The 17,343-nt window shown below is 41.8% G+C and overlaps 2 protein-coding genes across 5 annotated transcripts in view; one reads left to right on the forward strand and one right to left on the reverse strand.

The window, feature by feature from the left end:
• Window positions 1–17,343, reverse strand: part of fabp2 (fatty acid binding protein 2, intestinal) — a 154,088-nt gene that overhangs the window by 87,462 nt on the left and 49,283 nt on the right. The gene's annotated exons all lie outside the window — the stretch shown is intronic.
• LOC142996710 (long-chain-fatty-acid--CoA ligase 1-like) lies at window positions 90–15,795 on the forward strand. 4 transcript variants are annotated; one of them, XM_076147735.1, is made up of 20 exons: window positions 90–284; window positions 2,152–2,269; window positions 2,377–2,441; window positions 11,427–11,528; window positions 11,659–11,758; window positions 11,868–12,043; window positions 12,177–12,209; window positions 12,347–12,398; window positions 12,492–12,565; window positions 13,055–13,129; window positions 13,211–13,345; window positions 13,474–13,608; window positions 13,690–13,785; window positions 13,873–13,945; window positions 14,063–14,151; window positions 14,587–14,703; window positions 14,888–15,031; window positions 15,274–15,375; window positions 15,464–15,535; window positions 15,655–15,795. In XM_076147735.1, exons 1-20 carry the CDS (start codon window positions 90–92, stop codon window positions 15,793–15,795), a joined length of 2,094 nt encoding a protein of 697 aa, XP_076003850.1. The 4 variants fall into 4 exon arrangements, with proteins under 4 accessions (XP_076003850.1, XP_076003852.1, XP_076003848.1 ...); XM_076147737.1 differs by lacking the exon at window positions 2,377–2,441 and adding an exon at window positions 11,225–11,302 and having other exon boundaries at window positions 11,440–11,528; XM_076147733.1 differs by lacking the exons at window positions 2,152–2,269; window positions 2,377–2,441; window positions 13,055–13,129 and adding exons at window positions 10,991–11,108; window positions 11,225–11,289; window positions 12,943–13,003 and having other exon boundaries at window positions 12,492–12,600.

Genomic DNA, 17,343 nt, shown 5'->3' on the forward strand with positions numbered 1-17,343 from the left:
CGCTCCAACTTCATCTCCACCCAAAGATGAAATGTTTTGTCTCAGAGGCAAAAGTGATGATTTTTCCTCGGGGACAGAACTGAACAGCCATGCAGGCTCTGCACGTTCTGAGACAGTTGCAGGTTCCGAATCTGGACAATATTTGGCAGTATGTCCAGAATTTTCCCATCACTGCCCTCATAGGCATGGGTGCCTTTGCCGTCCGCACCACCTACTGGTTGGGGTCCCGGCCAAAAGCCCTCAAACCACTGTGTGACCTGAACCAGCAGTCAGTGGAAATAGAGGTAAGTTTGTCAGTTTTGGTGTATCTGTCACAATATGCCTTCTGTACTTACATAGCGCTTTACATGAACCTTACATTCACCCATTCACACACTGATGGCATACCATGCCAGGCTCCAACTGTCATGGAAATGTATTAATCTGATGGTGAATAAGGAATTGGAGTTGATATTGTCTTTCTTGTTGTTTATTTCTGAGAAGGAATGAAAGGCTTGTAGGGTCTGAACAGCTCGAGCATAGTGTAGGAACAGGCAAAGAAGACCCTGACTTATGTTCATTACTTAAGAAAGGTGGGGGTCCAGAGCTGTGGGCCAGGTGAGGGAGTTTAAGGTGATAAAAATGTAAACCTGAAGACCCCTGTATGAGATCATTTTAACAGTCAAGGACAGTGCTTCATTGTTTCGTATCGGTGGGAGAGGTTTCGGTTTTACAGTTCATGAAAATTGTAGAGAGCAAGAGTACACAATGTTACAATATAGAAAGTAAGAGTACACAACGTTTCATAATAAATATTTTTCCATTACACCAACCTGTACATCAGGAGCAATTAGGGGTTAAGTGTCTTGCTCAACAACACGTCAACTAGCTCTCTAGGAGCAGCCCGGAATTTTTTAAAGCAGTATTTAAAACTCTTTAAAGAGAATGCTGAAAGCTGTTCAAAATACCATCTGAATACAAATCAGAGAAATACTGTATGCCTTTATGATGCCATACTGTGAAGGAAGAGTCCAAAAATGAGGGAGGCAATATGTGGTTGTTGCAGACTGCGTTTGGAAATTTAAAGTTTTCAAAGTTCAGTGTCCTGAATTGGTACCAAATCATGAAAGTATTATGTACCACAGGGTTTTTGGTGATCTTTGAGATCTTGGCTGGGAGAGAAGAGTGTATAAGGGCGGTAGCAGAGGATGACGTGCAGCAAGATTAGGCTTCCAGCCTGCACCAGACTGGGTTCAGAAGAATCAATACAGTAGCGCATTTTATCTGTGCGTATGCAGGTTGTTCCATCCACTAACTATCTCTTACAATGCTTAGAAGATGGAAGAGCGTGACCTGGGGACGCTAAGGGTGTATTTTGGCTGATTCAGGAATGTGAATGGGAAACTTTGTTGAAACTTCCTCCCCTGACCTTAGACAAACCTCCTACTCCCCCTTCCTTCCCCTCCTTCTCCTGTATTAAACTAACAAACTCACCTCATTCCAAAGCTTGATCATCTGTGATTCTGCTGGCCAGGCCATCGTTACTATAGCATAGTTATAATTATTTTTATTATTACTTCATCATTTTTAATGTATTTGTCTTGAAACATTTTTTAGATCAGGCTACATCATAGCAGCCGAGCATTATTGTGATGCTGAGCTCCAGAATCAGTTTACTGTGTCTGTGTTGATGCAGGTAGATTCGGGGTTAGTGTTAATATCTCATCATTCACTAGCTGGGTTCTTTGTTCTTCCCAACTCCCAGTATTTGGCTCACACTAAGCTGCAGCCTGAGCGCCTCAAAGACTCACAAGTGCAACAGGTGTAATATATATAATGTTCTAGTGGAACAATGATGAGTGCATACAAACTCAGTTGGAGAGCACAGTGTGTTTTCACTTGACTCATTAACACTTCTTTTGCCGTGTTACAGGCCCCTCAACAGCTAAATATCCACCGGTTAAGCAGCAGTTACTTCACATCGCAACAAGGACTGTGGAATTTGGTTGAAATTGCAAACAATCTAGTCGTGCTTGGGGACAAAAACTGATCATGGCCACAATAAAATGGGAGGAAGATTTTGTCCAAATATAACTCCTCTCCTTTGAAATCTTAAAATAATGTGTTAAGTCACCAGTTCAAAATGTTTTTGATGTCTCTTTTGTCTGGTAGGGCAGAGAAGGTGTGAGAAGGTCTGTATTGATTGACTCAAGTGAGAAGCTCTCGACACACTACTACAGTGATGCTCTGACAATGTATGAGGTGTTCCTGCGAGGGCTCAGAGTATCAAGTGAGTTCTTTTGCTATATATGTGTGTTGGTGAAAAACAATTTGAACAAAAGGATTGACTATTCAATGTGAGGTGCAGATAAAATGTTAGCTTTCTCACCCTCATAGACGACGGGCCTTGTGTTGGATGGAGGAAAGCCAACCAGCCGTATGAGTGGCAGTCTTACAAACAGGTGACGCTACAATGTGTAGATGAACATCGTACACGACTATCTGAAGCAACATATATTACAAAGCAAACGTTGTTTCAGTTTCTTCCATGCAGGTGGCAGACAGAGCTGAGAGCCTCGGCTCTGCTCTCCTCCACAAAGGACATTGTCACACAGGAGACAAGTGCATCGCTATCTTCTCCCAGAACAGACCGGAGGTAGCATAAACACACACATGTACATTACTGTGTTTTTACAAACTTTTTCTCAGTCTTCCCCTTAAAATATTGTAATTGTTCCTCAGCCCTACTGCCAGTCAGTATTGTTGATCTGTATTTTGTGTTTCTTCTATTGCAGTGGACCATTTCAGAGCTGGCTTGTCACACGTACTCCCTGGTGGTCGTCCCGCTGTATGATACTCTGGGCACAGAGGCCATCGGCTACGTCATTGAAAAAGGTACAGCAGCAGCAACACAGGGCACCTTTAACAGTTATTCTGTAAGACCTGCAGTGGTGCTGATATGTAAAAACAAGTGGTGGTTAATTTTGGGCCTTTGCTTCCCCAGCCAGCATCTCAACAGTGATCTGCGATGTTCCCGAAAAAGCTCAGCTCATTCTGCAGTGTATCGATGGGAAATCACGCAGTGTAAAGAGGATCGCCATCATGGAGGCCTTTGATGACGAGCTGGTGACCCACGCACAGCAGAGTGGTGTTGAGATTCTGAGCTTGAAGGAGTTTGAGGTGAATATTTGAAAAAACAATTGTAACATTCATTGTATCGTTTCACTCAGTTCTAGATGTTCCTAAATGGGAATTCAGGCGCTGTGTGTCATGGCCTCACTTTGAATCCTCTGTGTGTTTTGTTTGTTGCAGGCATTTGTCAAAGACCATCACCAGGAAGTAGTGGTGAATAGGAACTGTAGATAAAATAAAGAAATTGACTTTGAATATATTACTTATTAAATTGAATGGTGTCAGAATTACATTTTGAATGCACGAGAAATTCACACACATGAATACAGATTTGTGGTGTGTTTACAGCCACCTAAACCAGAGGATCTTGCACTCTGCTTCACATCTGGAACTACAGGTGAGTGCAGGACTCATTACAAAGCATGACTTAAACCATTTGGCATTATGTTTTATTATTGTTTTATTTGACTAATTATTATTTTTCCTTCCTTTCAGGAGACCCCAAAGGTGCAATGATTACTCACAGAAATGTCATTGCAAACACAGCAGCTTTCCTTAGCATAACAGAGGTAAAACAAAAACAAATGTGTCACCACTAATTCTGTGGTTCTGCCTCTCTAGTGTGAGAATCAGTTTCTCTCTGTTCTCTTAAAGCTTTGGTGTCTTTCAGCTTCTGAACTTGCTTCTTACCGCTTCATCTCTACCCAAATGTCCTGTATTGCTTTTTTTTTTGCATATTAAACTGCTTGGCAGAGCTTTAAGTAATAGATTATCCAGCTTGATGCACCTCTTTGACTTTGATTTGAATTTCCCATATTTCCTTTTCTTCTTTCCTGTCTTTCCTCTTGCTTCTTTTCCTCCCTTCCCATCCCTGTGTGTGTGGGGGTTCAGTGCAGACTGCAAGAGCTCATCTCCATCCTTCTGGCTCACATTTGGGAAAGGGTAGTTGAGGTGCACCGTGCTCATCCTGCATAAGTGCAAGTGTTTTTGTGTGTCCTCCACAGATACACTGCAAGCTGGACGTACATGATATTCTTATATCGTATCTCCCTCTTGCACACATGTTAGAGAGGGTTGCACAGGGATGTGTTGTGTTTGTTTGTTTGTACGTGTTTAAGTTCAGAAAAAGTGATTGCTACGTGAATGAGTAATGTATGTTATATGTTTTGGGGATATCAAGGGCACATAACATTCAGTTTTTAATGGAAACTTTGGGGATTGTGCATCTGACCTTAAATGTACTTGAGAAGCAAGAGAGATTCAGTCTGACTGTTGAGTGTTGCTGGATGCTGCAGTAGAGGGAGTGCATGTGTTTCCCTGATTTACTTAAACCATAAAGGTTTTCTGTGAAAACCTCAGATTGACTGTCCAGATACCAAATACAGCAGAAAAACTTTTGATCTATATAAGCAAAACAAAAAGTTTGGGAACCACTGCTTTAACTCTTGAAAACTTAAAAGAAGGAAAAAGCTGTGTGTTGATACAAAATTTTTGTTGATGAAGCTGTCTTGCATGTGCCTGTCAAATCTTGCTTGACTAGGCAGCCACACATTTTTCTAAGATACTCTTTTGTGTCTATGATTGTTCTTTCCCAAGGAACCAATGTATTTCATGTAGGTGAGGCAAACAAACTGGGCATCAAGACAGTAGTGGCTTGTATATGTAGCATCAATGTTGGATGTGAAGTTTCTAAACGCTAAGAGTGACAGCGCAACATGTAAATGTAATGGAGTGGTAATCAATGCCTCCTTTGACTTCTATAGTGAAAGCATAACTTCATTATGTAGTATGCAATGGCTGATCTTTAAGTTCAAAGTCAAACCTTTAAACTTTCAGAGGTCCAGCTGTTTCGTAGGAAAAAGCACCTATAGAGCGTTTAGGTACAATAAATGAGCTCAAAAGAATAAATGTCCTTGTATCTCTCCTGAGCGGATTTGACGCACATTGTCTTTGTCAGGCTTGCTTGGTGGGCATTATGGTGCCTGATCCTGACATTTTACCGGGTTGGGCCAAGATGAGAGGCTTTGAAGGATCGTACTCTGAGCTCTGCAGTAACATGGTGAGATTCATCCCCCTTAGCAAACCAAACCACAGCCCCATTTACTTACTTAGTGTGAACCCACTTAAGTAAGGTGTTTCTGAATGTTGTAGAATGTGAAGAACGCTATTCTGCAGGACATCCTGAGATTGGGAAAGGAAGCTGGACTCAAGTCTTTTGAGCAGGTGATCATAGCCATGTTTGCCTTCACATTCTGCTTCAGGTGGAGCAACCCCCTCCCAATCTTTATACCTCAATTATTCTTTCCACTCTTAGCACTTTGCTCCATCTTTGTTTCCTGCAGGTGAGGGAAATTGAACTACATCCAGAGATGTTTTCTATCCAGAACGGCCTGCTGACACCCACGCTGAAGGCCAAGAGGACAGAGCTTCGTAACTACTTCAGAGAACAGATTGCTGCACTCTATGCCAAAGTTAAGATGTGAGCTGAGAACTATCATTAAAAAGAGAAGAGTGAAGTCAATCAGCAAGCAGTCAACCATTTTAGGGTGTAGTTCAGGGGTGGCGAACACGTGGCTTGCGAGTCGCATGCAGCTCTTTGCCGGCTGATGTGCGGCTTGCGAGCCGGCTCTTGTTAAAATGTTATCACAGCTTTATGACATTCACTGACCAGTGAAAGTTTTGTGTTAAAGCATTCAGTGGTGTTAAAGAAATTGTCATCTGTGTTCACAGGTTCTACTTTAATGTCAGTCATTCCTTGACAGTTCAAGTTCTTTGTTACCGTTTATTTTCTAGATTGGTAATCAATGGCCCAAAATAAGGTCACTTTGACCAGCTGTCTTTATACTTCAATCAAACGGAGCTGTTGTCTTTTCTTACTGAATATAGAAACTGGGCCATTCACAACACACAGTGAATATTGAGATTTGAAATGTTATTTCAGCTTTGTTCAATGATTTCAACATTCACTGTTGATCAGTGGGCGTGTTGTCGAAAGGAGAAAGTCTTGTATCACCTCCAAGTTAAAGTTTATTGGCTCATAGACAAATGAGCTGAGTGTGAATGAGAAGTAACACAGTCATGTCTTACTTGAGAATCTGAAACTCCTGCATTCAGGATCTTGACACTTCTGGTACCAAGATGATTTTGAGCCAAAGGACGCTGAGGTCCCTGTCTCTTGCTTTTGTCTCTTGGTCTGTGGTCTTGGTCTGTCAGTCAACATGCCTGGCTTTGCTCGGTTTGGCTGTTGTGTGCTGTCAACACAACTCTGAGAATAGTTTCAGACAGTGATGAGTTCAGGGTAAATGTAAGAGGAAATAGTCAAATTACTGTCATTTAACTGAAAAAACTAACTGTGTTCTTTTGTCTTCGTTTGGCCTTGATGTGAACCTCTTTGCAGCTCCGGGCAAAAGTGATAGCTAAGCTGTTGTTGTAAGCAATGTTGTTGGAATTTAAAGCAAAAAATAATAAAAGTTGCTGAAATAACATATAATGTTGGTATACTGTATTTCTAAATATATTATAAGAATTTACTTACTTATGTCATCTGGGTTACTGAGTAAATCTGCTGATTGCAAACAAAGCATGAGAAAACATTACAAACTAACATTTGGCCTCAGTGTGCTGTGAGTCCCAGTATTAATAAAATACATTTGGAAGTAATAACATTAATGCTGCCCTCTAAGCAGGCCGATAGTTCACAGAACATTTTTGGTGAGTGTTTTGTGGTGAATTCTTTAACATGAGGCAGGTTTCTCATGGCAAGTTGGACAGGGTGCATAAAATGTAACATCCAGTCACACAAGATGGCAACAGTTGTGGTTATTGTGACAATTGGAAGGCTGTTCTTTGGTTTCCCAAGGATTTTGATACTTTGTGATCTTATGAATGTTATTCATTGGTTTCATGTATTTGTCTGTCTAAAGACGTCATTTCAAGGTTAGATGGAAAAAAATTGCTGGGAAATGTTGCATAGAGCTTCTTTAAACTTTATTTCAAGGTATTGTCCATTTATAAGTGTGCTATTGATGTACTGTACGTATGTTGTTGGGCAGATGGAAAGGGCAATTGTGCAGTCTTTCCTAACATCCCAGTGAGGACGTTTAACACATATGCAAAGGAGATGGAATGTTTTGGTGTGCTAGCAAGGATTTGTTATGCAGTAAACGATTGTGATCCCAAAGTTATTGAAACTTTGTTATGGTCTTGGTCCAAAGTTAAAATCGATATTCTGAATCAAAACATAATATCATTTTTCATTGGACAGAAAGGCAGCGGCACAAACACAATTTCTTGCTTACAGAGCAGAACAAGGTTCAAACAGCAGGCCTTGCTCTCAAATTAACCACAGGGTAAATGTATGTACATGAATGCTTACATAGTGTCAGGCGATAGTGGACGAGCCACCATGCAAATGGAAACATAGAGAAGGGGGGTGTGGGTGATTAAGGTGAAATACTTAAGGTGGACTTGTCTAGGAATAGGAAGATTCCTGGTTCGAGTCGAGGTTCCTCAGTGAGAGCCTGTCAAAATATTGTCGACTCTGAACCCTGACTGCTCCTAAGGTTTCCTCCTGCATGTCCTACCTACAATCAGTGTGTTAAGGGGTGAATGTGAGGTCATTGTAACGCGCTTTGGATAAAAGCGCTATATAAGTAGAACAAGTACAGAACATTCAGCGGCTCATTCAGGAACAACAATGTAGGAAGGAAACTGTGTGGCGACTTCATATCGCCTGATGTTAGACAAACCTCCTCCTCTTCCTTCTGTACTTACTTAACTATTACAAAGTGTCATCCTAACTCCAAACGGAATGGACTTAACTGACCTGCGACATCTTCAACTACCTGCATGAACCTGCATATACACATTTTTACTGTGCTTTACCTTTCTCATCATCTCTCTGTCCCTCTCTCCCTCTCCCTGTCTCTCTCTCCCTCGTCCCTGTCTTGCATGCCATTTCCCAATGCATGCCTTTTATGTGTTTTGCCCTGCATGCCCTCTGTACTTCTGTATAATCCCACTTGAAGTTTGTATTGCACACTGAGCCATTCGTGGAGAGGGAATCTCTCATGGAATTGCCTCTCCCAAGGTTTTCTTCATTTTTTCGTCATCCATTTAGGTTTTCTCTGGAGTTTTTCCCCGTCTTCCTTGAGAGCTTTGGGCTGGGTCGGGAATTTTCCTGATCTTGTGGGTCTGGAAAGCCCTTTGAGACATTTTTGCGATATTGGGCTATATAGATCAACTTGACTTGGACATCAGGAGCAGTTAGTGGTTCAGTGTCTCGCTCGACAACACTTTGACATGCTCCCTAAGGAGTCTGGAATCGACCCTGGAACCTCCAATACCTTCACAACTGCTCGACCACTCACAACCACGTCGCCCATAGCTTGATAGTCTGTGCTGTTGCTGAAGTGGACACTATGTCTTAGTAACCCAGGATTTGGTGATGAGGTGATGCAAAGAGAGAAAATCTATTTTTCCTCCAGACCAAAGGCCCTCAAACTGGCATCCGACCTGAACATGCAGTTGGTGTTGACGCAGGTACCAACACCAACTGGTTCCAGATACCACAATATCTGGTCAATATTGTGGCATGCTGTTGGCCCTTCGGCATAGCTGCGTCACTTCTCAGGTAACTTTCCTTTATACTTCTTAATTTGAAAACACAAAATTACAAAGTCAGTGGCCATTCAGCTGTAACTTGTAAAAAAAAAAAACAGTGTCACATCACGCTAACAAAGTGATGTCATCCAACGAACAAAGTACAGTAGTGATGTCATCCAACAAACCAAAGTGCAGTAGTGATGCCATCCGAACTCATGATAATGTACACCGTAATGATGCTACATTACAGGTTACTAAAATTTAAAATTTCCTTGAATTACTTATCATCTCTTTCAATACAAATGAGGGGAGGCAGAGGGATGATGTACGTGTGCCGAAGGTGTACAGTGGCTCATCCAGGAAGAATGTGAATGGGAAACTTTGTTGCAACTCCATCATCTGACATCAGCCGCCTCCTTCTCCTCCTTCTGGATTAAATTGACAAACTCACATCTGCACTCCAAAGCTCTAGAGTCTGTGTTTCTGCTAGTTAGGACACCATTACAGTAGCATCGTTGGAAGACCTTTTTCGAGATCAGACAAGAACCCAAGATTGCCATGATGCTGAGAGCAAGAATCGGTTTGACTTCCCGACTCACGCACATCACACCGATATGCAACCTGAATGCACAGTCTGTGGTGGTGCAGGTAAGTGATCTGTTTGATTAGTTGATATTGAATGCATTGTAATGTTTCCTGAGTATGTGATCCTACAATACATGCATATTTGTCCTTCTATTCTGGGAAGAATGACAGAGTAATTAGCTCCTGTGGATGGTCATTTTACCAACTGAATCCATTTTAAACCATTTCCCTCATAACTCTTTGATTTGGTATTTGTCACATTGAGCTGCAGCTTCAGCTCAATTACAGGTGAAATATTGTAGTGAGTGAACTGTGAACTGATGAACTGGTTGCTCTGACCTATGTTGGGTGGTGGGATAAATGGCGTGGAGATCAATGTCTGTATTGAACGGCAGAGAGGGAGAGAGACTGAACTTGTGCCCGCGGCTGCGGTTGTGGTGCTGGGTGCTGTTAGCAACTTTTAGTGTTTAACGGCAGTTAGGACCGCTGAATGGGGGAGCCTTTTCTGCCTTTGAAGGGGAGGCTGGGTGCCTCCGTTAGGTAGCGAGGGATGGGAAAGTGCTTTTGTTGTGCTACACGAAGCTGCCATCACCGTCATGTCGGCTGCAGCGAGCGTGTCGGGTGGTTCTAAGGGAGACTCCATGTTCGGACCCCACTGGGGGGAGGGGGGGTCTCATTGCCAGACCGGACGAGATAAGTTACTTATGTGTAATGTGCATGTAAGTGATCAGGCCTATTTAAAATGTTTTGGTGAGTCTATGCCTGCTTCGTTTGATGCGGTTCTTATTGATTGTGTGCAAAATATGACCTGATTCACTTGCAGTGCTGTGTGCGTGTGTGTGTGTGTCAATAAAGCTATATATATTTAGCAAGCTAATATATTTGCACCATTCTTTCTCACTGTGGTGTCAATTTCCTCTCTGACCAGACTGGATTAACAACGGTCGTGGCAGATCAAATCCTCTTCAAAGTTAATTGCAATATATTATAGTCGAATGTGTTTTTACTTGACTCATTAGCTACTTGTTACTTGCTTGACCGTTTTACAGGTCACTCAAGAGGTAATACCCACGGGTTCAGCATCAGTTACTTCACATGGATTGTGGATTTTGGCAGAAATTGCAAACAATCTGGTTGTGCTTGGGCACAAAAACAAGTCATGTTCAGAAAAGGATGGGAGATACTCATAGGCCAAATAATAACTCCCCTCCTTTGAGATCTGCAAATGATAGTGTCATGGAAAAACACTGTGCATTGCATTCTTACATTTATGGGGAATAACAGCATTGTGTGCTCTTACAATTGCAGAAACTGTGTAACTGAAACTTCTCACACTGATATGAAATTTATGAAGCACTGTCCTCATATGTTGAGATGTTGTCGCACAAGTGTCTTCTGTTACAACGTTATCATAAACTAGGTACTGCAAGCTCACATTCCACTCCCTGACCTTACCCACAGCTCTGAACCCCCACCCTTGTGAGCCCTGCCCTCTCAGCTGCTTGAGCTGTTCAGACCCTGCAGAACTTTGATTCCTTCTCAGAAATAAACGATAAGAAAGACAAAGATCAACTTCAATTCTTTATTCACCATCAGATTAATGAATTTCCGTGATAGTGAACACATAAACACACATTTAACAACTGTTAACTGTGTGCCTATGTGTAAACTGTTTTGTTTTGTGTTGTAGGGTGGTGAAGGCGTAAGAAGGCCGGCACTGATTCACTCAAGCAAGGAGCTCTTGACACATTACTACAGTGATGCTCTGACCATCTATGAAATGTTCATTCGAGGGCTCAGAGTATCAAGTGAGCTATTTTCTCTTATATGTGTGTTGGTTAAATTTTGTTCAATTTGAACAAAAGGATTTAGACTTTAATGTGGGGCGCAGATAAAAAGTGTGCTTGATTTCTCCCCCTCATAGAAGACGGGCCTTGTGTCGGATGGAGGAAAGCCAACCAGCCATATGAGTGGCAGTCTTACAAACAGGTGAGACCACAATGTGTAGATAAACATCGTACAACAATTTTGTTTCATATAGTTGTGTACGATGTTCATCTACATCTACATCTGTTTCAAACAATTTATATTAAAAAGCAAACTTTGTTTTATTTTCTTTCATGCAGGTGGTAGACAGAGCAGAGAGCCTCGGCTCTGCTCTCCTCTACAAAGGACACTCTAACACTGGAGACAAGTTCATCGGTGTCTTCTCCCAGAACAGACCGGAGGTGACATAAACACACGCGTGCATTACTGTATCTTTATACACTTTTTCTAAATCTTCTCCTTTAAAAACTGTTGCTCCTCAGCCCTTCTGGCAGTATTGTTGATCTGTATTTTGTGTTTCTTCTATTGCAGTGGACCATTTCAGAGCTGGCTTGTCACACGTACTCCCTGGTGGTCGTCCCGCTGTATGACACGCTGGGCACAGAGGCCATCAGCTACGTCATTGAAAAAGGTACAGCAGCAGCAACACAGGGCACCTTTACCCGTTATACTGTAAGACATGCAGTGGTGCTGATATGTAAAAACAAGTGGTGGTTAATTTTGGGCCTTTGCTTCCCCAGCCAGCATCTCAACAGTGATCTGCGATGTTCCTGAAAAGGCTCAGCTCATTCTGCAGAGTATTGACAGTAAGACACGCAGTGTAAAGAGGATCGCCATCATGGAGGCCTTTGATGACGAACTGGTGACCCAGGGACAGCAGAGTGGTGTTGAGATTCTGAGCTTGAAGGAGTTTGAGGTATTTGAGAAAAACTAATCTTTGCTCTATCTTGTATATCGTTTCATTCAGTTCTAGATGTTCCTAAATGGGAATTCAGGCGTTGTGTGTCATGGCCGCACTTTTAATCCTCTGTGTGTTTTGTTTGTTGCAGGCATTTGGCAAAGACCACCACCAGGAACCAGTGGTGAATAAGAACTGTAGATGAAATAAAGAAAATCATTTAAAAATATGACTTTGAATATCAATGGAATGAGATTAGAATTAAAGTTGTAATGCAACGAGGAATTCACGCTCATTAATATAGATGTGGTGTGTTTACAGCCGCCTAAACCAGAGGATCTTGCACTCGTCTGCTTCACATCTGGAACCACAGGTGATTGCTGGACTCATTATAAAGCATGACTTTAACCATTTGGCAATATGGTTGATTATTTCTTTATTTACTTAGGTTTGATTTTCCTTTCAGGAAACCCCAAAGGTGCAATGCTCACTCACGGAAATGTCATCTCCAACCTGGCAGCTGTCCTTAGAGTGTTGGAGGTAAAACAAAAACAGCATTTGAACTTTTTCAGTTTGTCAACAAAATGTGTTGCCAGTTTTGATTATCTGTTAAAGATTGAGTGGTTCTGCCGCTCCAGTGTGGGGATCAGTTTCTCTCTGTTCTGTCACAACTCTTATGGCTTTCAACTTCTGAACTTGTTTCTTTACTTCTCTACACAAATGTTCTGTGTCAAATGTTTCGAGTATTAAACATCTTGACTGAGCTTGATTAAACGATCCAGGTGATGCACCTTTTCACCTCATTTTCTATTTGAATTTCCTCTTGTCTTTCCTCTTTTCTCTTTCCTTTTGCCTCTCTTCTTCCATTCCAGCCCTGTGTGTGTCTGTGTGTGTGTGTGGGGTGGGGGGCCGGGCAGCAGTAATGAGGTGCTCATCTCCTTCCTCCCTCTGGCTCACGTGTTTGAAAGGTTAGTTGAGGTACGCCGTGCTCAACCTGTTGAAGTGCATGTGTTTTTGTGTCTTCCACAGAACTGCAAGCTGAACGACCATGATATTTATATATCATATCTTCCTCTTGCACACATGTTTGAGAGGGTTTCACAGGTATGTATTGTGTCGTTTTACCATGTGAATGAATAACGTTTCTTCGAGTAGGGGATTTATTCTGCTCTCTTTTCTCCTCAGGGTTCCATCTTCATCAATGGAGGCCGCATTGGTTTCTTCCAGGGGGACATTCGTCTTTTGATGGATGATATGAAAACACTGCAGCCAACAACTTTTTCTGTGGTCCCACGTCTCCTCAACCGCATTTTTGATGGGGTCAGACTACGTTAAGATACTGATGAATTGTGTTCTGATTGTTTACTCTTAAGGTTTAAGCTTATTCCTCTGCTTACTCTCGGTTTGTAAACTAGGCTTCTAAGATTAGTGATGTGAATTCTCCACAGGTATATGGTCAAGCCAATACTCCTCTGAAGCGATGGCTGCTGGATTTGGCTTATAGCAAGAAGGAGGCAGAGCTTCGCAGGGGTGTGGTCAGACAGGATAGCATGTGGGATAAACTCATCTTCAGAAAAATACAGGTGAACTACTGAAGCACTGTGTTACATGCATTGCATAGAACATACAAGTCCGGTTTGACAGTTTTGAGTCTTTCGTGTCAGGCAAGCCTGGGTGGTCGTGTGAGGCTCATGATCACTGGAGCAGCACCGGTGTCCCCGACCGTCCTCACCTTCCTACGGGTGGCTCTAGGCTGTCAGGTCAGTATGGCCCTCTGCACCTCTAGTGTTTGAGGTTTGTCCTCACTGTCTGTAACAGTAACGTCTCTATCATGTCCCTCACTCCAGTTTTATGAGGCCTATGGTCAGACTGAATGCACTGCTGGATGCACCATGTCAATGCCAGGAGACTGGACAGCAGGTAATAGAACGTCAAGCAACCACTACAATTGTGCATTCTGATGCCTAATGGCCGCTGTGTGCAATCTTCACAATTCTGTATTGGTGAAACTGAAATGTGATTCCTGTTTATATTCAGGTCACGTTGGACCCCCACTGCCCTGCAACTTGATGAAACTGGTGGATGTAGCTGAAATGAATTACCTGGCAGCTAATGGAGAGGGAGAGGTGAGGAGAGAGGCATACAACCCTCACCATATCCCCAAGAAAGGACAAAAAAATTATTATTATAATTATTATTATTATTTTAAAAAGTTATTCAAAACATTTTTGTTTAAAATAGGGATAGCCTCACTCAACCTCAAACCAGTCTTAAGATACAACACAATTCAACTTTAATAAATATACACTATACCTCTTTTCTATCAAGGAATTTGCTGAGGACGGGAGAGCAAGGATAGGAAGGAGAGAGCAATCTGAACAGAACAAACTCTCCTTGACTCTACCTCTCCTGATTTCTTCTCTCACCCTAATTTAATCAAAGATAGATTTACAAATAACACCAATACATACATGGGTGTCAGAGGGGTCTGTTGTTTCATTCGGATATCATATTCAGGTCCCATTCAGCCAATTAATCATCATCATCATCTCTCGTTCTAGGTGTGTGTGAAAGGACCAAACGTTTTTCAGGGTTACCTGAATGACCCTGAGAAAACAGCAGAGGCAATCGACAAGGACGGATGGCTCCACACTGGTGACATTGGGAAATGGCTTCCTGTAAGTGACTGTTCAGGATCTGGAGCTAATTCATGTGGATTTGTCGTTAGTGGCCATTTACCATTTTGGAGTGTGTGTGTCTGTGTGTGTGTGTGTGTGTGTGTGTGTGTGCCTCTGTGTGTGTGTGTGTGTGTGTGTGTGTGTGTGTGTGTGTGTGTGTGTGTGTGTGTGTGTGTGTGTGTAGAATGGAACTCTGAAGGTCATTGACAGAAAGAAGCACATGTTCAAGCTGGCACAAGGAGAATACATTGCCCCTGAGAAAATAGAGAACATCTACATCCAGAGTGCGCCGATAGCTCAGATATTCATCCATGGTGACAGCCTACAGGTAACTAGTTTGACATTTATCATATGGAGCAGTAATTAATGCTTCTTTTGACCCCTATGATGAGAGCACAAGTGTATTTGTGGTATGCAAGTTCTTATTTCTTAAGTTTAACAGAAACCAAAGCACGAATGGAGCGTTTAAGTTGCAATAATTGATTTCAAAAGAATTAACATGCTTGTATCTCAGAGTCACAGTCAAATTATCAGTGTGGTACTGATTTGACCCACATTGTCTTTTGTCAGGCTTGCTTGGTGGCCATTGTGGTTCCTGATCCTGACATGGCACTGGGCTGGGCCAAGAAGAGAGGCTTTGAAGGATCATACTCTGAACTCTGCAGTAACATGGTGAGATTCATCCCCATTAGCGAACCAAACCACAGCCCCACTTACTGACCGTGACCCAACTTAACTAAGACCTTTCTGAATGTTTTAGAATGTGAAGTATGCCATTCTGCAGGACATCCTCAGACTGGGAAAGGAAGCTGGACTCAAGTCTTTTGAGCAGGTGATTATAGCCATGTTTGCCTTCACATTCTGCTTCAGGTGGAGCAACCCCCTCCCATTCTTTATCCCTCAATTATTCTTTCCACTCTTAGCACTTTCCTCCATCTTTGTCTCCTGCAGGTGAAGGATATCGCACTGCATCCAGAGATGTTTTCTATCCAGAACGGCCTGCTGACACCCACGCTGAAGGCCAAGAGGACAGAGCTTCGTAACTACTTCAGAGAACAGATTGCTGCACTCTATGCCAAAGCTAAGGTGTGAGCTGAGAACAACCATTTAAAAGAGAATGTAAGACTGTTGTCTTTTTATGTTAAAGTTAGAAAAATATCTAGCTCCTTTGATTCAAAACACACAGTAAATATTGAAATTAAAAAAATATTATCACAACTTGACGTGACATTCACTGATCAGTGAAAGTTTTGTGCTCAAGCTTTCTATTGTGTGAAAAGTATTAGGTGTTCTCAAGTTGTACTAGTACTAGTTTTATTATTATTAGTTAGTAATTTCTTGATTGTTTAATGGCCCAAAATAAGGTCACTTGAGCTATTTCATGCTGGATTTGCTGTCTTTATCCTTTATGTTCCTGTGATGTACAACACACAGTAACTATTGAGATGAAAAAATATTAAAACATTTAAAATGTCACAGCTTTTTGACATTCACTTATCAGTGAAATTGTTGTCTAAGAGTTAAAACAGTTGTGTTAAATGATTTGTGATTGGTGTCCTCAAGTTCTTCTTTTAATGTTGGTAATTTCTTGACTGTTGAATGGCCCAGAATAAGTTCACTTGTGCTATATCATGCTGGATTTGCTGTCTTTATCCTTATTTTCCTGTGAACTAAAATCAAAATTTTATTTTACCTTACCTTATAACATTGACTGATGATCAGTGAAAGTTTTGTGTAAAAGTGTTTGGTTGTTTTAAGAGTATTGTGATCTGTATTCTCGTGTTCACTTTGCTGGAGTTGGTGTCTTTATCCTTCAATGATTCTAAATAAAAACTTTCAACCAAAATTCTTTAATACAGTCACTTCTTACTCGAGGATCTGAAGCTACTGCATTCAGCACCATGACACTTCTGTTACCAAGCCTCCTCTTTGAAATCCACAACAATCTTGGAGGGGAGGATGAGACCAAATCGAAAAGAGGGCAATGGCAGTTTACGCCACTTTCGCCACGTTCACCTGCTTAAGAATCCTAGTTTTAAAAAGTATTTTATAGAACAGTTTAATCATTGTATTACCAAGAACGACACCCCAGGTGTGTCTCCTTTACTCTGGGAGAACGCTAAGGCTCCTATTTGTGGCTTTATAGTGGTATTATCAGCAAAACAAAGGGGGAAAAACAATGGATTTCTGAGCAACAATTATGCAAGGTTCAGGGAGAGTTTAACCTCAACACCTTAGAGAATCTGAGAAGCCAAATTGACAAAACTACAGAAGCTCTGGATACTCCTCCTGTCTGCAGAGGGTCAGAGATCCACTCTGGAGGATGTATGAATTTAGGAATAAGTCAAGCAAATATCTGGCAAATCTGGTTAAGGCAATTTCTATGAAGAATGTCAGAATGTCATTCAGAGGAATTGATGCATAAATTCCTTGCATCTATTTATCTCCCTGAAGCCTCAGATTCACAGAAAGAGTTGTTGAAAAGGCTGTCAGTCAGAGGGTAATCATAGAAGCTAAAGTATCAATGAGATACAAAACAATAAGGCCAAAGGGCCTGATGGTCTGACCCCTGATAATATTCAGGGGTCAGATATCCAGGGCCTGCTGATTGGCTCTTGCAAAATGCTGTCCTACTCCTTT

This window comes from Genypterus blacodes, unplaced genomic scaffold (genome assembly GCF_046128005.1).
Source record: "Genypterus blacodes isolate CSIRO-AG114 ecotype Tasmania unplaced genomic scaffold, CSIRO-AGI_Gbla_v1 ptg000039l_1, whole genome shotgun sequence".
Taxonomy (NCBI): domain Eukaryota; kingdom Metazoa; phylum Chordata; class Actinopteri; order Ophidiiformes; family Ophidiidae; genus Genypterus; species Genypterus blacodes.